General features: G+C 48.0%; 1 protein-coding gene across 4 annotated transcripts; it reads right to left on the bottom strand.

Annotated features, from left to right (window-relative positions):
• Window positions 1–166: 166 nt before the first annotated feature.
• Window positions 167–7416, bottom strand: KAT5 (lysine acetyltransferase 5). Of its 4 annotated transcripts, XM_082844389.1 has the most exons (14): window positions 7375–7405; window positions 7209–7275; window positions 6815–6883; window positions 6595–6728; window positions 6147–6329; window positions 5983–6057; window positions 5800–5874; window positions 5206–5454; window positions 5043–5132; window positions 3135–3275; window positions 2961–3054; window positions 914–1073; window positions 698–779; window positions 167–604 (listed from the first exon to the last, which is right to left on the bottom strand). In XM_082844389.1, the coding sequence occupies exons 1-14, from the start codon at window positions 7384–7386 to the stop codon at window positions 470–472; spliced, it is 1566 nt and encodes a 521-aa protein (XP_082700515.1). In that variant the 5' UTR covers window positions 7387–7405; the 3' UTR covers window positions 167–469. The 4 variants fall into 4 exon arrangements, with proteins under 4 accessions (XP_082700515.1, XP_082700514.1, XP_082700513.1 ...); XM_082844388.1 differs by having other exon boundaries at window positions 6147–6302; window positions 6592–6728; window positions 7209–7416; XM_082844387.1 differs by having other exon boundaries at window positions 7209–7416.
• Between the last annotated feature and the right edge of the window lie 17330 nt (window positions 7417–24746).

The following is a 24746-nucleotide window of genomic DNA, read 5'->3' as shown; positions in this document are numbered from 1 at the left end:
TTGGACCCAGCACTGCCCATTTTCCCACAAGGACCTTTCACAGCTCTGACCTATAGAAACAATTTATTGCCAGGGGGCAGTGGGGCAAGAGAGGCCAGAATTCTGCAGCCAGTTCCCACCCCACCCCACCCCCAGCTTCTACTTTACAAAAGAAATTTGTACAGCCACCAGTCCTCTATACAAGCCACCCGCACCCCCCATCTCACTGTACACAGCTGCCTGGCTCCCTCTGGTCCCTGGTTCACAGCAGGCCTGGGCCTGCGGCCAGCCGACCTTGGAGTTGACCTGAGCCCTGAGCTCGCCCTGGTGCTAGGCACCAGCAGGCCTTTACCAGGCCTGTCCTCTCCTTGTGGAGTTGTCCTCCGCCCTCTCTCCCTTGGCGCGCCTCTTGGAGACCCCAGTGGGGGAGGGATGGGCCGTCAGCCGCAGTTCTGCTGGCTTTGCTGGCACTGCCACGGGCAGTGCCTGGTCACCATTTTCCCCTCTTGCTCCAGTCCTTGGGAGTGAAGTGCAGACACTTGGAGTCGATCCGAAGAAGCCGCTTGAGCATAGCCCGTTCGTGCCCATCCACGATGTCCTCCGACAGTGTGAGGATATACTGGCCCTGGACAGGAGACGGGGCCAGGCAGGTCAGCCCACGTGGGGCCTGCTCTCTGCACCCCTACACACACGTGTCTCCCCCTGCCTGCCTCCCTACCTTGTAGTAGTTGATGAGGTTGAGGTACTGTAGAGTGGAGATGACATCCTCCTTCTTGATGCTGGTAATTTCACTGATCTCACTGTGGGAGGGCAAAGATCAGGTCCCCTGGGGGCCTACATCTCCACCCCAGGCCCCCAGTAGCCCGAAGAGTGAGAAAGCCCGGGAACAGACAGGTCATGCCATGCACCCCCGGGCAGGCAGGGCCAGGCTCACTTGATGGTGATCTGCGGCCTCTCCCCGCTCTCTGACTTCAGCCCCATCAAGATCTCCAGAATGGTCTGGGACCAGTAGCTTCGGTAGGATAGGAGGCCAAGATCCGAGAGGGGCTTCTCAGGGGTCCCCGTTTTCCCTTCCACTTTGGAGAGTTCATAGCCTAAAGCAATGGAGCAGGAGGGGGTGGGTAAGCAATCACAGCGTTATGCAACCATCGTTTAGGAATGCAGGTTGCAGAGGTAGACTGCATGGCTTCCATTCTGGGCCTGCCATGTGGTAGTTCTGTGCCTCAGTTTCCTTGTAAAGGACTAGTGAGCGTACTGTTCACCTGTGTGCTGAGGGCACTGAGAGAAGTAGCTACAATCAACTAGAAGCCAGTGAGGGCTTACAGGTGGGATGCGGGGAGTGCAGAGAAAATGGTTTGTGGAAAGTGCGTGCCTCCAACTTGCCTCAGTCATACCAGACTCTCTGCGCCTGGATATGTGAGGAGAGAAGAGGGGAAGACCCCACCTCTGGTCCAGGCCTGAGGATGCTTGCATTCTCAGTCAAATCAGTTCCTCAGCTGTGACCTGAGAAGCATCAGCTGCTCTAAGACCAGGCTGGCCTGACTGGATGGCTGGGAGGAAGCAAGAAGGGCGCCAAAGCACTTCCCAAGTCAGAGGGAGGCCATTCCTCAGCAGTAGCTACCTCTCCAGTGGCTCTCTCCCTCCCATTCTGACTGCTGTGCCCTCCTCTACCCTGCTGACCACTGGGCACTGGCAGGCAGTTCCTGGTGAGACCCTCAGGCCATGCAAAACCCTGAGCGGTTTCACATCTCTTGGACAGTATTCATTTCCCCGTCAGGGCCCTGAGATGTCTCCACTACTTCTAGAAGCCCTTCTTTATCCTCAGTCATAACGAGCCTTGTGTCGGATCGTAGCCCTTTCTCCTTTCCCCCTTGATTCATCTTTATCAGCCAGTCTGACCCTCTTGCCCAACTTCCTGTGACTTTCACCAAGCAGCCCGGTGGGGAGGACAGAGAGGCTTGTGCTTTGGAAGAGGGAAGGGGCACACTTGAGTTCTTACTCAACTTTGGGGGGAGTGCATGCAGAGTCCTGACAGATCAACTGGAGGCCACACTTGCCTCCTCAGCTGCAGGAGCTCCCAGCCCCTCCCAGTCAACAACCGACCCACCCTCTGGAGCTGCCTGGAATGGTGCTTCTAGTGCCCTGTCTGCTCCTGCCGGGCACAACTGAGCACATTTCCTTGGTGGCCCCGCACACATCCCATCTCCACTGAGGGCTGAGCTCCAAGGCTAGACTGACTTTCAGCAACCTTCTGCTCTTCAGGCAGAAGGTTTCCTGAGGATGTGACCACATCTTGGCATGTTTCTATACCAATAAAATTTCTCAGAACATGTCGGTGATCAAGTCAAGCCTCCAAGTCTTCACCAGACAGCTAAGCCTCCCTCATCTCCCGGGTCAGAGCTTGGTTATCCCAAGGGTGCAGTGAGTGGTGAGTTGAATGGAATGACGGTAAGAGGCTGGGAAGCAAGAGGGGGCCTTGGGGGCTAATGAAGAGTTCACGTCTGATGAGGGGCAGAGGCCAGATCCCTGTGAGTCACGTTTGATGTGACATCTGCTGTCCCCAAGGCTCAGAGAACAAGTAGGAAAATAAACCACAGGTCCTTGCCCAGGAACGTGTATAACCGCATAGGACCAGACAGCTGAGCAGGAGTGGCTCACTCGGCTTCTGCCCATGTCCTGGGCAGGAGCAGACAAGTCAGATTTGGGAAAAGTTGAGTGGTACTTAGAACCTTGGCCAAAGAACTATGAGGGGCTGAAAACCTAGTCCAGACGAACAGGGCAGTCACCCCAGTACGGAGAGAACCTTGGGAGAGTCTCATCTTTATTTCTAGCCAGTTCCCCTGGTGACTGGACTGCACAGCCAGGGCTGAGAACACAGCAACCCGACATGTCTGTGTGCAGCATCTGTGCGTGAGACAGCGATGGGGCCTGGGCCTCCCAGGACCTGCCCCCAGTCCCCGGCCAGCAGCACAGGTACTCACTGAACTCGATCAGCAGCTTGCCGTAGCCCCGGCGCTGGTAGGGAGGCAGGGTCAGGATGCAGGCCACGTTGTAGTCTTCTGTGGATTCCTTTTCCTGGAAAAGAGGGGCAGGTGAGTGTGAGGGAAGGGACCTAGCTCAGGGCAGGACTGAGGACAGCCTGGAAGAGCACTCACCTTGGAGAAGTAGCCCACGATGTGGAAGCCCTTGCAGTCATACTCCGTCATGACGTAGAAGAGGAAAGGGTCTGTGTCATAGTACAGCGTCTTGTGGTCGAGGAAACACTTAGCCAGAAGACACAGGTTCTGGGAGTAACTCTGCAAACGAAAAGGTCTGTCACCACCCTGGGTACCCAGCCTTGAGCATGGCCGTTGGGCCAGGGTCAGCCTGAAGCTTCTTTGTCCCCCAGGCTGACAGGTGAGAAGCCTTCCTCCCTGGGGCCTGACCCAGTCCATTGGTCAGTGTGTCCGGCGCACGGGCCCTTCTTAGTGTCCAGAAGCCCACGTTTCAGCTGTGTGATGGTGTTCAAGCACCCGCCCCCCGGTGAGCTGGGCAGGTCTACTCGTGCTCTCCATACCCCATCTAACTCTGGCCTGGAAGCCTCCACTGCCCTCTGCCAGTTACCAGTCAAGAAACTGATGTGTCCCTACAAAGAAAGACTGACCAAGGATTATGAGAAAAGCTCCGCCTGTGTGACAATCTTAGGAAACTGGTTGTCAAAAAAACAACACTCTGCAACCCCCAGTCACATCTCTTGAGAACTGATCTGCTCTTCTACAACAGGGGTAAAGAATTCCGGAATTTGACAAAATAACTGCCTCAAGGGCTGCCCCAGCAAAATTATTAATCTTGCTACTTTACTTCTAGTCTCACAACTTTCCTGCATTTCAGATTTGGCTTTTTAAGCACCTGCTGGACACGGCCATTTGGATACCCAAGCCCACACACTTAATACAGTTAACAGTGGTTAAAGCAGCATCTTCCTCTCAAGTCCCCCCAGCACCCAAGCAAGAGCTGTCCCCTGGCAGTCTAGGTGACTGCCTCTCCCTCCCCGCCCTCCAGGCCCCAAGAATGGAGGCATTTCACTTTTAAAGTCCCTCCAGGTTATGCCCTTCTTCCTCCCCACAGCCAGACTAAGGCAGGTTTGAAGCCCCAAACCTGTAGTGTCCCCACTTCCCAGCTGACCTCAATCCCACCACCTGAGCTCTGTCCCACGTAAGACAGCCTTGCCTCCTCCTGTCTGCCCTCCACCTGAGCTCTGTCCCATGTGAGACAGCCTTGCCGCATCCTGTCTGCCCTCCAGCCAGAAGAAAGGATCGCCTTTTACACTGTCTCTGCACATTTTTTTGCATTTCACAGATAACGCATTTTTTTCACAAATTGAAGGTTTGTGGCAACCCTGCATTGAGTCTATCACTGCCATTTTCCCAAAAGCATGTGCTCACTTCATGTCTGTGTCACATTTTTATAATTCTTGCAATAATATTACAAACTTTTTCTTTATTATATTTGTTATGGTGACCAGTGATTCTCAATGTTACCACTACAATTGTTTTTTTAGACACAATGCTACTGCACGCTTAACGGACTACGGCACAGCGTACATGTACCTTTGATATGCTCAGGGAAGCCGAAAATATTGTGTGACTGCTTTATTTCGATGTTCACCTGATTGTGGTGGTCTGAAACTGAACCCGCAATATCTCTGGAGTCAGCATGCATTCCTGCCCTTCAGAACCCACTGCCTGTGTCACGGCTCAAAGGTTACCTCCTCTGTGAAGCTTTGCTGTCCACCTCTCTGGATCTTGATAACCCACCCTTTGTGTTTCATGACACGTATCACACTGGGATCTATGCAGCCATTAGCATGTCTGTTTTCCCCTGTGAGCTCTCAGCAGAGATTTTGTCCAATTCACCTTGTACAGTATCTCCCACCACCTGCCCTACAGCAGGAATGCAGTAAATGGGGTGAACAGATCTGTCAGCCACAATGGGCAGTGTTTTCCTGAGCTGGAAGAAGCTGCTCACTCGACTCCCTCAGACTCCCGGCGACAAGGACTCCCCGCTGCCCCTCAGCCACTGACCTTGTTCTTACGTCCGTCGATCTCAAAGAAGGAGATGGTGCCCTTTCGGTAAATCTCGTTGCCTGGAGGATGTCGCAGGTCACACTTGGTCTGAGGAAGAGAGGAGAATTAGGGGCGGGGGTGGGGGGTTGCTAGGAGGATGGCCTCCTGGGACCCCTCATACCAAGTGACGCTGCAGACACTTGAGGCTTCGGCCGTACTTGAGGCAGAACTCGCAGAGGTAGAGGACGGGCAGCGTGGTGAGCTCCTGTGGGTATGGAGAGAAGTACCAGGGCTTGAGGCGGTGCCGGCCCAGCTCGATGCACTCGATGTTCTTCATCCGGGTGACAATGTCGTCGTGGCTCCGGTCAGACACCAGGCTCCCAGTCATGCGAGGAGCTGACGGTATTCCATCTGAGCTGTCCTGCGAGTCCTGCCCAAGGCCGGGGGAAGACACCAGGGGAGACAATTCAAGCAGGGCACTTTACAGCTCACAGCCTTTCCACAGGTTTCCTTGTTCAAACCTAACAGCAAACCTATTGGGGGAGGTACTAAAATCCCCACTTTCCAGTTAAAGAAACCAAGACTTGGAAAGTTTTCATTTGGAATGTAGAAAAAATCACCCAATGCCTGATCTGAACCAGCTCCGCCTCACTCCCAGTCCCACCAACGCCATCTCTGCTCAGCACCCCTTGTTCATTTTTAAACTAGTCACTAAAGTCTCCGCCCTGCCTATGTCCCCTCCTTTTCACCCAGCTTCCCTCTTCCTCAGACCTACCTCATCAGTGCCCAAGCAATTCGATTTTCGCTTCCGCCCTGGCTGAGCTGCCACTGCCCTACGGGCTGATCCATTCTGCAGATGAAAAAGTAGGAACAGAAAACATAGCTGTGAAATGAGCCAAAAGGGGCTACCAGAGGTTAGAAGAAGGGGAGGGAAGAAGAGATGGTTTGGGGGACTCACCTGGGGAAAAACTGAGGCTGGGGCTGTCTCGCTGGGCACTGGGGTCGCTGGTGAAACCACCTCCACCTTCCGTTTCTGCAGAAAGAAACCAGGACAGGTGGGTCAGAAGGTAGAGAAGGTGGGACCTGAGAGGAAAGCAAGGTCCCTGGAATTGCTGAGGGTACCGTTGAGCGGTGGTTGGGCTGCAGGCAGGAGCTGGAGGAGAGCGGCTGGTCGGGCTCGCCGCCGGGAATGGCCTCCCGCTCCTTGGGCAGGTTGAAGCGGAGTGTGATCTGGACCGGGATTGGCAAGGTCTTCCCGCTGGCCTGGGCGGAGGCCGGCTGTAGAGATAGGTCCAGGGTCTTCCTCTGGGGCGGGGTTGGTGGTGGGATCAGGAAGGGGAGTAGGGCCCCCTCAGCATGGAGTGATCAAACCCCACCCTCTGCCCTTCAAGGACACAGGAACAGCCACTGGACTCTGGAAACTACATCTGTAATTTGGCCCCCATCCTTCACAAGCTGATGCCAGGGTGGGAGGGCACAGCCTCCAGCCCATCCAGGAGCCACTGAGGCCAAGAGATTTGAAAAGTAGGAGGCAGGAGAGAGGAGGTGAAGCAGGGGACCTACTCACCACCTCTCTCTCTGGAGAGCCGGGGCGGGACCCAGGAAGTCCGTTCTTGGTGGGGGTCTTGGCCTCTTTCTTGGGGAACTGGATCTTCTTTAGGTCCAGCCGCTCGTGGGTCACCCATTCATCCAGGCGTTTGTTGACTGCAGCAGTGGGGATGGCTCAGGAAGGAGTGCCAGAGGCTGCCCCGCAACCCTGCGGCCCCACCTCATCCCGGCCCAGAACTCACAGTCAATGTAATGGACGTAGAAAAGCTTCCGGCCACTGATGTCCTTCACGCTCAGTATCTCAGCCAGGGCTGTGGGAACAGCAGAGGCAAGGGCCTTAGACAGACCAGGCCATGAGGCTCCACCCTCCTACGACATGAACTCCACCACGAGGCCCGATTCCTAAGCCCCAGCACTTGGAACCGCTCGCTCAAGCCCCCGTTAGTCACCAAGTGCCATCCCCTCTCCAAGCCCTGCCCGGTCCCTCACAAACGGCTAAAAGCCACGCCCCTCCTGAGTATCTGCGCCCCGCCCGCTCCAGGATTCTAGAGGCCCCACCCCCTCCCCTGGGTTCGGTTGACTCTCCCCCGCCCCTCGCCCTCAGGTTCCTTAGCCCCGCCCCCCGACGTCACTCACGCCACTCATCTTCGTTGTCTTGGTTCCGCCGCAGCACGGGCAGGCGGCAGCCCTCGATTATCTCCCCCTGGGGAGACAGCGCGGCGCCAGGGTCGGCTACTGGGGGGCCTCGGGCTCTACCCACCTCCCCTGGCTCCCTCCGCCCCGCCCCGGGCACCGGACTCACCACCTCCGCCATCTTCCCTCCCTCCACTGCCACTTCCGGCCCCTCTGGGAGACGTCACTTCCGGGACTGAACACGTTGTAGGCCCGGGCCTCCCCGAAGCGGCTTTACGAGAGGACACTTGCGAGACATCGCCGCCCAGCTTGCTGACGGAGCCGGCCCGTTTGGCTGCTGGGGGAATGATGTGTTTTAAGTCTCAGGCCAGGTCCTGGGTGGAATCCCCACAACGTGCACAACGATTGGAGGAAAACTGAGTCCGTCACGTGACGCTCACTGGGTGCGACGCCGGTCACGTGGGACTGGTGTTAGTGCTTTGAGGGAGGCCGGGCTGGGGCGTCTCCTACTGGCGTAATGATGCGTCGCGGGGAGTGAACTGCGCGTGCTCGGCCGGGAGTTGGGGGGCGGGTCTGGAGAAGTGGCCGGGACTTGAAGGACTCAACGCGTCGCTAAGTTGTGGACTTCATTCCTTAGGGCAGGGAGTCACGGAAGATTTATGGGTTTGTTGTTTTGTATAATAGGTTGCTAATTATAAGAGTAATTACAACATTTTTCATTTATACATTCAACAAGTGCTTAGTTATCGCCTACCATGTGCCAGGCCCTATTCTAGGAGCCTGGAATACATCAGTGAATAAAATAATCTCCTCCTCCTGGAGCTTGCATTCTTGGAGGTTGGGAAGAAAAAAAGAGGGGTATAGATAACAAACAGTAAATATATTTAAAAAATAAATTATCTAGTCTATTAAAGAGTGATGGGCTTCCCTGATGGCGCAGTGGTTGGGAGTCCGCCTGCCGATGCAGGGGACGCGGGTTCGTGCCCCGGTCCGGGAGGATCCCACATGCCGCGGAGTGGCTGGGCCCGTGAGCCATGGCCGCTGGGCCTGCGCGTCGGAGCCTGTGCTCCGCAGCGGGAGGGGCCGCAGTGAGAGGCCCGCGTACCGCAAAAAAAAAAAAAAAAAAGAGTGATAAGTGTTTTGGGAAACCAAAAAAAAAAAAAAAAACCCTGCAAGGTGAAGGAAATGGGCAGGTAGGCAAACTGTGGCGTGCAGGCCAAATCCAACCCTCTGCTAGTTTTCCTACAGCCAGTGGGCTAAGAATGGTTTTTATATTTTTTAAAGCTTGGGAAAATATCAAAAGAATATTTTATGACACATGAAAATTATGAAATTCAAATTTCAGGGTCTGTAAACAATGTTTTGTTGGAGCATAGCCACACTCATTCATTGACGTTTTGTCTATGACTCCATCCACATTAAAACTGAATAATTGGAACTTCCCTGCTGGCGCAGTGGTTAAGAAGCCGCCTGTCAACGCAGGAGACATGGGTACCAGCCCTGGTCCGGGAGGGTCCCACGTGCCTCGGAACAACTAAGCCCGTGCGCCACAACTACTGAGTCTGCACTCTAGAGCCCACGCACCTAGAGCCCGTGATCTGCAACAAGAGAAGCCACCGCAATGAGAAGGCTGCGCGTAGCCCCCACTTGCCGCAACTAGAGAAAACCTGCGTGCAGCAACGAAGACCATAAATAACCATATGGTCCATAATAACCATATGGAACCATAAAAAAACAAACAAATAAATAAAATGGATAACTGGGACTCCCCTGGTGGTCCAGTGGTAAAGAATCTGCTTCACAATGCAGGGGATGCGGGTTCGATCCCTGGTCAGGGAACAAAGATCCCACGTGCTGTGGGGAAACTAAGCCCTCATGCCACAACTACTGAGTTTGCGTGCCTCAACTAGAGCCTGCGAGCTGCAAACAACAGAGTCCATGTGCTCTGGAACCTGCGCACGACAACTAGAGAAGAGAAAAAAACTCTGCATGCCACAACTAGAGAGAAGCCTGTGCACCGCAAGGAAAGATCCCGCATGCCGCAACTAAGACCCAATGCAGCCAAATAAATAAATAAATATTTTTAAAAAAGAAGAAGGAAGGAACATGGACTTCTGTTGTCCAAATGTATGTGCTATGTTTGTGCTTAAAAGATCCAGATCCATCAAAATGCTGGCTGAATTCAAGGTGGGGGTAAACAAGCATTTCCTCTAAACTGCACTAATGATGTGCCCGTGACCTTGAGGGCTGAAGATGTTTCTTCTGGGTAAGAGCTCTCGGGCTGGTGTGTTTTTCAGCGCAGGGTTTTCATTGCAGGTGGGCTGTGACCAGGCCCATGACCTTTGTGGAACATTCCCTGTCACAATGTCGTGGAAGCAATAACTGGTTCCCAGAAAAGACCCCGAGCCAGGAAAGGGGCCGGAAGCTGAGCCCCACTGGGCTCAACAGCTCACTCATTTGGGAAAACGGACTTGTGCTCTCCTTTATATCTCAGGGGATCTAAAGGAAAACAAGTACCCAAGACAAAAGTCAAATATTCAGAATGACACCTTTTCGGCCCAGTGAAGGCTTAAAAAAAAAAACAATTCAAGAACACAATTCATTTGCATCATCTCTGGTTTTCAGAGAGGGCTTTTTAAAAAGTGTATTTGCTGTACCCATTAAAATCATTTTCTACAAACGGTTACCATGAGCGGCACTTTCTGGGGTGGGACAGGTGAATGCTGTTGTGGGGATGTGGGGGGAACAAGGGTAGCAGGGGCCTGTCATAGAAGGGGGTCGTGGCTGTGGGAGAGAAGGTTCCATAGCGTAAGCCTCATCCTACCAGCCGAGGGGACTTTTATTCTCAGAGAAGTGCATGAGGAATGGTTGCCGGTGTTGTTCTGGATTGACAAGGTGTTAATTTCTCGGTAGATTGTAACTTTAAAAATAAAAAAATTATTTCTGTTAAAAAAAAAACCCAAGGGCTTCCCTGGTGGCGCAGTGGTTGAGAGTCTCCTGCCAATGCAGGGGACATGGGTTCGAGCTCTGGTCTGGGAGGATCCCACATGCCACGGAGCAACTAGGCCCGTGAACCACAACTACTGAGCCTGTGCTTCTGGAGCCTGTGCTCTGCAACAAGAGAGGCCACGACAGTGAGAGTCCCGTGCACCACGATGAAGAGTGGCCCACGCTCGCCACAACTAGAGAAAGCCCTCGCACAGAAACGAAGACCCAACACAGCCAAAAATAAATAAATGAATTAATTTTTTAAAAAAACCAAAAAATCAAAGTGGGGGTAAAGACTGCTTGGCAGAGAGTCCAAGGCTGCAGGCCCAGGTCTGGGAATCCTCAGCATGGATGGCAGCAAGGGCAAGAAAATGCCCGCTGGGCTAGGTACTTGGCTGGCCCTCCCAGACTTCAGGGGGCACTCTCACAAAGGTGGGGGTGAGAGAAAGCCAGACTCTGTAGGGCTCGAGGGACTGGAAGCAGCACAAATACACAATTCTTTAGGGTAGTTTGAGTTTGCGTGAAAGGTTAAAATGACTCTTAGAGGAAAACATAGGCAGAACACTCTATGACATAAATCACAGCAAAATCCTTTTTGACCCATCTCCTAGAGAAATGGAAATAAAAATAAACAAATGGGATCTAATGAAACTTAAAAGCTTTTGCACAGCAAAGGAAACCATAAACAAGATGAAAAGACAACCCTCAGAATGGGAGAAAATATTTGCAAATGAAGCAACTGACAAAGGATTAATCTCCAAAATTTACAAGCAGCTCATGCAACTCAATATCAAAAAACAAACAGCCCAATCCAAAAATGGGCAGAAGACCTAAATAGACATTTCTCCAAAGAAGAGATACAGATTGCCAACAAACACATGAAAGGATGCTCAACATCACCAATCATTAGAGAAATGCAAATCGAAACTACAATGAGATATCATCTCACACCGGTCAGAATGGCCATCATCAAAAAATCTACAAACAATAAATGCTGGAGAGGATGTGGAGAAAAGGGAACCCTCTTGCACTGTTGGTGGGAATGTAAATTGATACAGCCACTATGGAGAACAGTATGGAGGTTCCTTAAAAAACTAAAATTAGAACTACCATACGACCCAGCAATCCCACTACTGGGCATATACCCTGAGAAAACCATAATTCAAAAAGAGTCACGTACCACAATGTTCATTGCAGCTCTATTTACAATAGCCAGGACATGGAAGCAACCTAAGTGTCCATTGACAGATGAATGGATAAAGAAGATGTGGCACATATATACAATGGAATATTACTCAGCCATAAAAAGGAACGGAACTGAGTTATTTGTAGTGAGGTGGATGGACCTAGAGTCTGTCATGCAGAGTGAAGTAAGTGAGAAAGAGTAAAACAAGTACTGTATGCTAACACATACATATGGAATCTAAAAAACAAAACAAAAAAATGGTCATGAAGAACCTAGGGGCAAGGCGGGAATAAAGATGCAGACCTACTAGAGAATGGACTTGAGGACACGGGGAGGGGGAAGGGTAAGCTGGGACAAAGTGAGAGAGTGGCATGGACATATATACACTACCAAATGTAAAATAGATAGCTAGTGGGAAGCAGCCACATAGCACAGGGAGATCAGCTCGGTGCTTTGTGACCACCTAGAGGGGTGGGATAGGGAGGGTGGGAGGGAGATGCAAGAGGGAGGAGATATGGGGATATATGTATATGTATAACTGATTCACTTTGTTATAAAGTAGAAACTAACACACCATTGTAAAGCAGTTATACTCCAATAAAGATGTTAAAAAAAGAAAAAAAAAGTTAAAATGAAAACAAAAACTTTTTTTAGCTTTTTTTGGGGGGGGGGGCCACACCTCGCAGCTTCTGGGATCCTAGTTCTCAGATGAGGGATTGAACTCAGACTGCTGCAGTGGAAGCGCCATGTCCTAACCACTAGACCGCCAGGGAGTTCCACCTTTTTTTTTTTTTTTTGCGGTACGCGGGCCTCTCACTGTTGTGGCCTCTCCCGTTGTGGAGCAGAGGCTCCGGACACGCAGGCTCAGCGGCCATGGCTCACGGGCCCAGGCGCTCTGGGGCATGTGGGATCTTCCCGGACCGGGGCACGATCCATCCTGTGTCTCCTGCATCGGCAGGCGGACTCTCAACCACTGCGCCACCAGGGAAGCCTTTTTTTTTTTTTTTTTTTTTTAAGAAGAGTGATTGGAGGGGAACCAGAGGGGGCTGCAAGGATGAGGAAGGACGTTTCTATAAGACATGCATCAGTTGGACATTCTTGGCTGTAAATAACAGAAAACAAAGAATAAACTCCGAATAAACTGGAGTTCTTACCTCCCTGGAGCTGGAGCAGCTCCAAAGCTGGTCAACTCTGTGGCTCAAAGATGGCATCTTTATCCACCAGCTCAGTCGGTTGGCTTTGTTTTCAAGGGGATTCCCCTTAGGGTGGCCCAGTGCCCGCTGCAGCCGCTGGGCCACACGCTTCTGCTTTCACACCTCCTGTTTCCAGGCATAAACGCCTTCTTGGCATTTCTTATAAATTTGTGTTTTGCTGAATCCTGAGCAGGGCTGATTTCATGGGTGTAAGACCAGTGCAGTTGCACAGGGCCCAGAGCTTAGAAGGATCCTGCACTTAGTTTAATGCTCCATTGTTGACATCTTAAAAATTCTTAATTTTTGAACACGGGGCCCCGCATATGCATTTTGCACCAGGCCCCACAAGTTTCATGGCTGGACCTGATCCTGAAAAAAATCAAGAAAAAAAGGATTATAATTCTCCCTCAACAGTTAAGGCTTAGCAATCCACGTGGAGACGTTACTGCTTCAAAAGAACTCACTGATGTCAGGTTAAAAGCAAAAGCAGAAATAGGACTGTGAAAGCCAGAAGCCATCGTGATGAAATTAGTCTTGCTTCTTGCAGCTGTTACCATTTTGTAAGTGTAGGTTTGTGGCCCTGATAACAGTGAGTCAGTCTTTTTTTTTTTTAAGTTATGGTAAAATATACATAACATAAAATTTACCATTTTAACCATTTTTGAGTGTACAGTTTAGTGGCAGTAAGTACATTCACTGTGTTGTGCAATCATCTCCACTATCCATCTCCAAATCTTTTCACCATCCCCAACATAAACTCTGTACCTATTAAAACACTAACTCCCCACCCCGCCCTCCCAGACCATGGTAGCCACTATTCCACTTTCTCTCTCTAAGAATTTCACTGCTTTAGGTACCTCATACAAATAGGATCATACAAATCTGTCTTTTTGCATATGGCTTATTTCACTTAGAATAATGTTTTTAAGATTTGTCCATGTTGTAGAATGTATCAGAATTTCATTCCCTTTTAAGGTTGAATAATATTCCATTGCATGGATATACCACATCAATGAGTCATTCTGGCAACTAAAATATAAATTAATAAATTTGTATACAAGTATTCTTTATACAAAGTTTGTGAATGGTGTTCAAGAAATAACGCCTTTTGGAAGTAAAATAAGTTCTTAAATTGGTCATTTCACCAAGGGATTCTGTGTAGTACTGCTAATCTTGCTGGAAGATTCAAATGTTACATTATTCAAATACGACCCAATAATGTTCACAGGAGTATTCCAGTATTTTAAATATTCACTATAGGCTACAGTTCTTTGTGAATACTTTAAGACAGGGGTCCTCAACCCCTGGGCCATGGACCAGTACCAGTCCGTGGCCTGCTAGGAAACAGGCCACACAGCAGGAGATGAGTGGCGGGCAAGTCAACAAAGCTTCACTGTATTTACAGCAGCTCCCCATCACTGGCATTACCGCCTGAGCTCCGCCTCCTGTCAGATCAGCTGCGGCATTAGATTCTCATAGGAGCGCGAACCCTACGGTGAACTGCGCATGCGAGGGATCTAGGTTGTGCGCTCCTTATGAGAATCTAATGCCTGGTGATCTGAAGTGGAGCTGAGGCATTGATGCTAGCACTGGGGAGCGGCTGCAAATACAGATTATCATTAGCAGAGAGGTTTGACTGCACAGATACCATAATAAATCAATTGCTTGCAGACTCATATTAAAACCCTATCAGTGAGTGGCAAGTGACAAGCTGCATCTTACAGAGTAGATTGGACATAAGCAATGCACTTCGGGTGTCACTGTCTCCCATCACCCTCAGATGGAACCATCTGGTTGCAGGAAAACAAGCGCAGGGCTCCCAGTGAATGGGCTCTACTTATGGGCTCCCATAATGATTCTGCATTATGGTGAGTCGTATAATTATTTCATTATACATTACAATGTAATAATAATAGAAATAAAATGCACAATAGTTGTAATGCGCTTGAAACTTCCTGAAACCACCCTCCCCCCGCATCTGTGGAAAAACTGTCTTCCACGAAACCGGTCCCTGGTGCCAAAAAGGTTGGGGACCCCTGCTTTAAGAGGAGAAAAAATAGTTGTGCAAGTTATGTAATACTCCAACAGGAAACCAGAAACTGATCTGAAATCTGAATTAACAGTATTGATTTCAACAGCAAGACCAAAATCAGGACTAGCAGATAAAATATTTTCCTCATTAAGAAAGCAGATGAGGGACTTCCCCGGTGGTCCAATGGTTAGGGCTCCGAGCTTCCACTGCAGGGAGCAGGGGTTCGATCCCTGGTTGTCGGGGAACTAAGATCCTGCAAACTGCATGGCCAAAAAAAAAAAAAGAAGAAGAAGAAGATGAGGAGATGAGCTTTTACAAAGGAACATATACACCCAAATTGTTGAAGATGTTTGTGGACACCATTTTGACCAAGGTAAATGCAAACTGAAATGAAGGTTTTTACATCTGGTCTAGTTATGAAACAGTTATCAAGAGTATCAGGGCAATGAAAGCTTTGTATGTTTTACATTGTCATTTTAAGAATGATAACTTCTAAATATTAAATACTTCTTTTTTTTTTTTTTTTTTTTTTTGCGGTACGCGGGCCTCTCACTGTTGTGGCCTCTCCCGTTGTGGAGCAGAGGCTCCGGACACGCAGGCTCAGCGGCCATGGCCCACGGGCCCAGCCGCTCCGCGGCATGTGGGATCTTCCCAGACCGGGGCACGAACCCGTTCCCCTGCATCGGCAGGCAGACTCTCAACCACTGCGCCACCAGGGAAGTCCCCAATTTCTCCAGTGCCCAAAAAGGTGCCTGCACAAAAGAGGCTCTCAGTGAACATTTGCTGGAGGAATGAATCTGACCCCACAGTCGCCCTGTGAATGGGTTAGGTGCTGTACCCATTTGATAGGTGAACCACGAAAGCTCAGAAATCTGAGGACTTAACCAAGCCTCGGAGCCAAGCATTAGCAGAGACACCATTCAAACACAGACCCTTCCTTCCAATCCACTATCCAAACCCCTGCCAGCCCTGCTCCTGGAAACCCAGAGCCAGTGGGGCAGGGACCCTAGGAGCACAGACTGCACCTCAGCAGAGAGACTGGGGCCGTGGTCTGCGTGGCTACAGCAGTGCTGCCGAGCAGGTGATCCTATAAGAACTGTGTGCCACCTTAAAGGTTATGTGACATTTTCTTATTCTACTTCACCATAGTGGACTTGCATTGTTGTTATCAGGTAGCATTAATTGGTGTTTGCTCCATTTGTCCTAATAAACACACTTTGCAGGTCAGGTGGTCTTGTGAGCTGTAGGGTTAACTTGAGCTCTACCTAGAACCATCCTGAAGATGGAGGGCTCGTGAAGGCTTTTCAGAATTTTTATTTCACCCCAAATATATATATATATATATATTTTTTTTTTTTTTTGCTTAAAAATATTTCTATTCTCAGATTAGACACAACCATTATAAAGCCCTATCTCCTGCAGTGTCACCATCCTTATGGGCCACATACAAAGTAGCTAGCAGAGAAAAAAGCCATTGTCCACCCTTCAACATCAGCTTCAAGGATTTGGGCTCGAAAGGTGTTAATAAAGTGTTTGCTAGGGGAAATGGGTCTCTGGTCAGGCTGAGCAATCTCCTTCATGTGGCACCTGCCTTCGATTCTGCATGTCACCAGCACAGAGGACCCCATCTCCATTCCATCTCTTTAGAAGAGTTTCTGTGCTGAAGCAGTGGAGAGATACTGGTTGCTGTATCACAGGGACGGTAATGGTTAAACCTACAGATGATGTGTGTGCAGGTCAGGTACCATATTCAGTACATGGTGAGCATCCAAAAATCAATAGGCCTTAACCACAAATAGCATGGTTAAGTGTTTTCAATACCCCACTTAGGCCTGCTGTTGCAAAAACGCAACATATCTGGAGCAGATGCTATCGTGCCCCTCCCCTCTCCCCTCCACGTTCTTCTGTACACGGGGAAGGTCTCTCATTGCATATACCTGCAGCTCTGATAGAGGCTTCCTCAGACCACAGGGACGTATCCAGCCCATGCACAGGGAATGCTGGAAGTTGGGGAAACGAACACCTTCAGAAGCTCCTCTCAACCGATGCCTGATGGGAGTGGGAAGATAAACACCCAGCTCTTTGCCCCTGGGGTGAGACGGCTCCAATTGAGGGCAGATTTTTTAATTTGAAATGTTTCTTAGATGTATCCCTTATACATAATTTTATATAAATGAATATATGGTCTGTGATGGTTAGTTTTATGTGTCGACTGGATCACAGGGCACCTAGATTTTTTAAAAAATTAATTTATTTGGGCTTCCCTGGGGGCGCAGTGGTTGAGAGTCCACCTGCCGATGCAGGGGGCACGGGTTCATGCCCCGGTTCGGGAAGATCCCACATGTTGTGGAGCGGCTGGGCCCGTGGGCCATGGCCGCTGAGCCTGTGCGTCTGGAGCCTGTGCTCCGCAACGGGAGAGGTCACAGCAGTGACAGGCCCGCGTACCGCAAAAAAAAAAAAAAAAAATTAATATATTTGTTTTTGACTGCTTTGGGTTTTTGTTGCTGCGTGCAGGCTTTCTCTAGTTGCGGCGAGTGGGGGCTACTCTTTGTTGCGGTGTGCAGGCTTCTCATTGCGGTGGCTTTTCATGTTGCAGAGCACGGGCTCTAGGCGCGCGGGCTTCAGTAGTTGTAGCACATGGGCTCAGTAGTTGTGGCTCATGAGCTTTAGAGCACAGGCTCAGTAGTTGTGGCGCACAGGCTTACTTGCTCCGCGGCATGTGGGATCTTCCTGGACCAGGGCTCGAACCTGTGTCCCCTGCATTGGCTGGCAGTTTCTTTTTTTTTTTTCTTTTTTTTTGTTCTTTTGTTTTGTTTCTTTTTTTTCTTTCTTTTTCTTCACTTTTTTGATGTGAAGTGACACCTCTTTGTAGTGTTGATTTGCATTGTTCGCCTGCTTGGTTGGCCAAATACATTTTCCTGAATATATTCAGGAAAAACGCATACGCCCTTTTTGGCCAACTGCATCCTTGGGGAGGCTCACCCGCTTATCATGTACTTTAAGGGCGAGTCCAATCTACCTCTTGAAATCCCTTTCCTGCAATTCTGCCTTGCTTACAAGTCCTTTTCGATGACTTACCTCAAGACATTTTTCGAGGATAGGTATAATTTACAACCCTGCAGGTTTGTGAATTGCAGTGCCCCCGAGCTACGTTTTTCAACTTGCTTTTTTGGGAACTGGCCACAAAACAGCAGGATTGCTTCAAGCCCTATTCTGGTTCTGGGGCAAGCTGAGCCTTTGGTCAATTCCTCTTCCTGATCGGAAATTAGAGTGGCATGTGCCTGTCCAAACACCTAGGGCTAGCCTCTCATTGGTTCCCCCACTTCCACTTCATCATCCGGACAAATTCCAAACTGTGTGAAACAGGATGTTGAAGGTGCTGACTTCCCCAAGTGGGGAGATTGTTAGGAAAGAGGCTGGAGAGGGGGGAACCCAATGGCCAGGAGATGAGGAGATGAGGTGCCTTTTCCAAACTCTTCCCGATCAGATGGTGTACCATCCTCTGGGTGTCCCATGCATGTTTTAGCTCTAGGAAGGGTCCCTTGCACCTGGAGATTTGGGACCCATGGAATGGGGACCAGGCAGTATTACTCTAAAGGGGCTGCATTTGCTGGCCCATCCTCACCAAGCCTCTCAGCCCCACGAGTGTCCAGCCTTAGGCCCCATCCAGCTGTGGGTCTAGATGTGGTCAGTCCAGGTTGCATCACAGCCTCTGAAGGAATTCTGTAAGAATATCTCTCTCTCTCACTGTCTTTTTGTTGTTGTTGTAATTTATTTTTATAATGGTGTATAGCTGATTTTCAATGCTGTGTTACTTGCTGCTGTACATCCACTTGATTCACTTACAGAGAGCCAGCAATAAATTCTTTTTCAGATACTTACTAGTCTTTTTTTTTTTAATTTTATTTATTTATTTTTGGCTGTCTTGGGTCTTTGTTGCTGCGTGAGGGCTTTCTCTAGTTGCGGCAAGCGGGGGCTACTCTTCGTTGTGGTGCGTAAGCTTCTCATTGCCGGGGCTTCTCTTGTTGCGGAGCACGGGCTCTAGGCCTGCGGGCTTCAGTAGTTGTGGCTCACGAGCTCTAGAGCACAGGCTCAGTATTTGTAGTTCATGGGCTTAGTTGCTACGCGGCATGTGGGATCTTCCCAGACCAGGGCTCGAACCCGTGTCCCCGGCATTGGCAGGTGGATTCTTAACCACTGCACCACCAGGGAAGTCCTAGGGCACCTAGATATTTGATGAAACATTATTTCTGGGTGTGTCTGTGAAGGTGTTTTTGGATGAGATTAGCATTTGAATCAATAGACCTAGTAAAGAAGTTGGCTCTCCCCACTGTGGGTGGGCATCAATCAATCTGTTGGGCCAGAATAGGACAAAAAGGCAGAGGAGGAGAATTTGCTCTCTGACTGACTGTGTGAGCTGGAACATCAGTCTTCGGCCTCAGACTGGAACTTTCACCGTTCGCTCTTCTGGTTCTCAGACCTTCATATTTGGACTGGAACTATACCACCAGCTTTCCTGGTGGTATATGCAGATGTACCAGCTTGCAGATGATGGGACATCCCAGCCACCCTAATCATGTGAGCCAATTTCTTATAATAGAGAGAGAGAAAGGGAGGAAGAGACATACATATAATAAAATATATGTAAATATATATCTATATCCCCTATTGGTTCTGGGGAACCTGATGAATACATGGTCATAATACATGTTTTTTATGCAGTCTAATTTTCCTTTGTCCTTTTTGCTTGACCTCTCCCTCCCTTCACCCATGTTTACCACCAATACCCCCCCATAACACAGATTAACACCCTGCTATGTAATCTCCCATATTTTACCAATACTCTCATAATCAAGAATAAACCTACATATAATTGTAAATATGTGCAAATGTACATACACAGGATTGGGTTTTGTTTGGTTTTCTAGTTACTAGAAGTGCTGTACCAGATGCACTTTTCTTTTCTCACTCAGCAATACCTCGTGGGACTCTCATCAAGTCAACTGTTACAGCTTTAATTCACTCTTTTTTAATGGCTATAATATTCTACAAGTGGAATTCAGCTACCTGTGGGTCTTTGCTTTGGTCTCGGTTGTATGCCAACATGAATATTGCTACAGTAAGTCTCTTATAGGATCTAAGGGTTGGAGTCCCATGAGTGGGATTGCTGTGTTGAAAGATACAAGAATTTTCTATTTTGCTGAATATTAGTCGAGTGTTTTTTTTTTAAGTAACATATCTCATTTCCACAAAAAATGCATGGAAATTCCTGTTTCCCTGTATCTTCTCCAGCCAACAGATGCTAAAGTCTTTTAAAATTTTTGCCAGACCATTGAGTAAAGTGGCATAGCATTATAATTTTAATGTGCATTTCCCAACCTTTCAGTCAGTTTAAGCATCTTTTCCTTTGTTTTCCATTTGGAATTTTCCTTCTGTGAACTCTTTATATGCTTAGTTCATTTTTCCGTTGTGTTCTTTGTTCCACCTTGATTTGTAGGGCAATATTAACCTGTTATTGTCTTCTGCTTTGTAAATATTTTTTCCTAAATCTATTCTCTAGCATCTTTTGGCATACATACATTTAAGTTTTTTATTTAGTCAAATATGCCTATCCTTCCTGTCATAACTTCTGGGTTTCCAGTCTTGGTTAAGAGGGTCTTCTCATTTTTTTTTTTTTTTTTTTTTTTTGCGGTATGTGGGCCTCTCACTGTTGTGGCCTCTCCCGGTGCAGAGCACAGGCTCCGGATGCGCAGGCTCAGCGGCCATGGCTCACGGGCCCCTTCTCATCTTTTAAATTTTCTTGCAAGATTGTTATTATGTTATTCATTACATTTAAGAATTTGATCCTTCTGGAATTTATTCTGGAGACTGGTGTAAGAAACAGGCCCAACTGTATTTTCTTTTGGATGGGTAGTGAGCTGTGTGCTGACACCTCTCATTAGGTAATAAGGCCCTCCTTTTCTGCTAAATCAACATTCCACATGTGTTATATATGAAATCCTAAAATGGACTGGGACCCAGCTTTATATTCTTAATTTGGCTTCATGAATCTGTTTAACTAATTCTTTACCAATACCATGTTGATTTGATTACAGTGTGCTTATAATGGTTCCTTTCTTGGAAGGCAAGGCCCCCCTCATTATTCTTTTTCATATATTTTGACTATTCCTAGACTTGTATTATTTGAGATAGGCATTACGATCATTTAAACCAATTAAAAGAGAAAACTTATTAGAATGCTAATTCAAATTGCATTAAATGTATATACTAATTTTGGGACAAGGGACCATTTTATGCTATCATGTCTAGCCAGCCAAAACCTGGGATAGCTTTCTATTTGTTCCATTTTTTTAAATATCTTTCAATATGATGTTGAGAATATGATTGTTCATATTGATCTGTGCTTTTCTTGATAAATTTAGATTTATCTTTGATCATTTTGAGTTAATTTTTGTGTCTGGTGTAAGGTAAAGGTCCAACTTCATTCTTTTGCATGTGAATATCCAGTTTTCCCAGTACCATTGGTTGAAAGACTGTCCTTTCCCCATCGAATGGTCTTGGCACTCCTGTCTAAAATCCGTTAACCGTAAATGTGAGGGTTTGGGCTTCCCTGGTGGCGCAGTGGTTGGGAGTCCGCCTGCCGATGCAGGGGACGCGGGTTCGTGCCCCGGTCCGGGAAGATCCCGCGTGCCGCGGAGCGGCTGAGCCCGTGAGCCATGGCCACTGGGCCTAGCGCGTCCGGAGCCTGTGCTCCGCACCGGGAGAGGCCACAACAGTGAAAGGCCCGCGTACCGCAAAAAAAAAAAAACAAACAAAAACAAAATGTGAGGGTTTATTTCTGGGGTCTCAATTCTATTCCACTAGTCCATATATCTGTTGTTATGGCAATATCACAGTGTTTTTGGCAGGTCTTTTTTTTTTTTAATTGAAACATATTTACCTGAAGCTAACACAGCACTGTAAATCAATTATACTCCAATAAAAATTTTAAAATAAAATAAAATAAAAATCTACCAAAAAAGAAATATATTTGACATGTAACACTGTGGAAATTTAAGGTGTACAACATGTTAATCTGATAATTTTATGTAGTATAATATGATTGCCATTGTAGCAATAGTTAGTACCTCTATCAGGTTACATAATTATCCTCTCTTTTTAGTGGCTGGAATCATTAAGTTCTCTTAGCAAGTCTGATGGTTATAATATAATATTTTTAGGCTGCTTTGGTGTTTTTAACCTTACCTGGCAGTTTACCTTTTATTGCAAGTATCCAGTCCCTCACGTTTAGTGTAACGAATGATGTACTTTCAATTCTTCCAATATTGCTTTATAAGTAGAATTTATTTTACATTGCTATTTCTTTACTTTTCTTTATTTTTTAAGTTTAAAGAAATTATGTCTGTCTTAAAAATGTTTTAACATACCACTGAATAAAACTAATGCTCCAGAAAAAATCCTTACTCTGCCACTTACTAGCTATACGATTGGGCAAGTAATTTCACTTCTCTCAATCTCAGTTTCCTGATCTATAAAATGCAAATAACAACAACTCTTTTAATTGGTGTTTGTGAGAAATAAATAACTATTGAACATAAAGGGCCCAGCAGATTAAGTGTACAATAAATAGTCACTAAAATACATTTTATTGAATCAAAGACTGCAAGTTTATCTTACGATATCATGGGGCTTTGGCACTGCTGAGGTCTCCTGAGGTTTGAGAACCTCTTCCTTGGTCTCTATTTTTGGGGGGAGCAGGAGACCAGGTGCTCTGTTGAGGGTGTGGATGGATGTAGAGGCTTTAAAATGGAGGTTCATGTTTGGAATAGCTGATAATGGGGACCAGAAAGGGAGCTGCCCAAGGGATGGGCTGAGATCAGGATGCAAATTTTCTTCCTTGTGACAGCCATGGAACTTCTGAGGTCCTCAGCAGACGGAGAGATCAAGGAGAGAGTAGGGATTTTTGCTGGGCAGAGTATGGAAAACCTGCCTGGAAGAGGGTGTGCAAGAGAATCTGAGAGCGTTCTGGAAAGAGTGGTTTAGAAGTCAAGAAGGAAGATGCTGGGGGGCTTCCCTGGTGGCGCAGTGGTTGAGAGTCCACCTGCCGATGCAGGGAACATGGGTTCGTGCCCCGGTCCGGGAAGATCCCACATGCCGCAGAGCGGCTGTGCCCGTGAGCCATGGCCGCTGAGCCTGCGCGTCCGGAGCCTGTGCTCCGCACCGGGAGAGGCCACAACAGTGACAGGCCCGCGTACCGCAAAAAAAAAAAAAAAAAAAAAAAGATGCTGGGAATTCCCTGGTGGTCCAGTGGTTAGGACTCCGAGCTTCCACTGCAGAGGCCATGGGTTGGATCCCTTGTTGGGGATCCTGCAAGCCGCACAATGAGGCCAAAAAAAAGGGGGGGGGTCTTCCCTGGTGGCTTAGTGGTTAAGAATCTGCCTGCCAATGCAGGGGACACAGGTTCGAGGCCTGGTCTGGGAAGATCCTACATGCCTTGGAGCAACTAAGCCCGTGAGCCACAACTACTGACCCTGCGCTCTAGAGCCTGTGTGTCACAACTACTGAGCCCGAGTGCCAAAACTACTGAAGCCCGCGTGCCCTAGAGCCCATGCTCCGCAACAAGAGAAGCCACCGCAATGAGAAGCCCGTGCACCGCAACGGAGAGTAGCCCCTGCTTGCAGCAACTAGAGAAAGCCCACGCGCAGCAACGAAGACCCAATGCAGCCAAAAATGAATAAATAAAATAAATAAATTTATTTTAAAAAATACCCACCACTATCACCACCAACAACAAAAAACTTTTCTAAATTTGATGAAAACTATAAACCCTCAGATCTAAGAAGTTCAACCTACCTCAAGCACAAAAAATATGAAAAAAAATCAAAGCCCATCATTATCATATTGTTCAAAACCAGTGGTAAAAAGAAAAGCTTAGAAGCAGTCAGGAAAAAAAAATAGACATGTTACATACAGAGAAATAAAGATAAGGATGACAACAGATTTCTTGTTGGTAACAATGCAAGCAAGAAGACATGAAGCAACATCTTTAATGTGGTGAGAGAAAACAGAAGAGGGGACACTTCCCAACTCACTTTGTAAAGTGATTGGTGTTACCCTGGTATCATCAACAGTGCACAAGTGTTCCAATTTCTCCATATCCTCACCAGCACAACGTGGAATAGCCAATACAATTTTGAAAAAGAAGAATGCGATCAGAGGACTTACAAGACAGGATCATATTAGCATTAGAATAGAAACATAGGGGCTTCCCTGGTGGCGCAGTGGTTGAGAGTCCGTCCGCCGATGCAGGGGACACGGGTTCGTGCCCCAGTCCGGGAAGATCCCACATGCCGCGGAGTGGCTGGGCCCATAAGCCATGGCCGCTGAGCCTGTGCGTCCGGAGCCTGTGCTCCGCAGCGGGAGAGGCCACAACAGTGAGAGACCCGCGTACCGCAAAAAAAAAAAAAAAAAAAAAAGAATAGAAACATATGTCAAAACATAGATCTATGGAACAGAATAGGGCCCAGAAATAGATCCGCATATATATAGTCAATTGACTTGTGACAAAGGGGTCAAGAGAATTCAATGAGAAAAGGATAGCCTTTTAGGCAAATGAAGCTGGGACAGCTGGACATCCATATGGGAAAAAAATGGGTTTTGATCCTTACTTCATACCCCACACAAAAACTAATTCAAAATAGATCATAGGGACTTCCCTGGTGGTGCAGTGGTTATGAATCCGCCTGCCAGTGCAGGGGACACGGGCTCGAGCCCTGATCCGGGAAGATCCCACATGCCTTGGAGCAACTAAGCCCGTGTGCCACAACTACTGAAGCCCTTACACCTAGAGCCCGTGCTCCACAACCAGAGAAGCCACGGCAGTGAGAAGCCCGTGCACCACAACGCAGACCCAACACAGACAAAAATTAATTAATTAATTAATTAAAAAATAGATCATAGACCTAAATGTAGAACTAAAACTATTAAACTATAACTATAAAACTATAAAGCTCTCTAGATGAAAACGCAGGAGAAAATTTTTGTGTCTTTAGGATGAGCAGAGATCTCTTTAATAGGACAGAAGGAGCATGAACCATAAAAGAAAAAAAGTGATGAAATAAATTAAAATCTACTCTTAGACA

The sequence above is a fragment of the Leucopleurus acutus genome (genome assembly GCF_964270905.1).
Source record: "Leucopleurus acutus genome assembly, chromosome: 8".
In the NCBI taxonomy this organism is placed as follows: Eukaryota; Metazoa; Chordata; class Mammalia; order Artiodactyla; family Delphinidae; genus Leucopleurus; species Leucopleurus acutus.
Note: the sequence above shows the minus strand (reverse complement) of the source record. Positions and strands in the feature narration are given on the sequence as shown.

Bases quoted from the DNA above. Each gene is read 5' to 3' on its own strand.
- KAT5 (XM_082844387.1), bottom strand. From the start codon at position 7,386: ATGGCGGAGGTGGTGAGTCCGGTGCCCGGGGCGGGGCGGAGGGAGCCA. The intron at 6,058-6,146 runs GTACCCTCAGCA...TTCTTTCTGCAG, and splicing joins AGCCCAACCACCGCTCAACG to AAACGGAAGGTGGAGGTGGT. The intron at 5,133-5,205 runs GTATGAGGGGTC...TCTCTTCCTCAG, and splicing joins AGTGTCTGCAGCGTCACTTG to ACCAAGTGTGACCTGCGACA.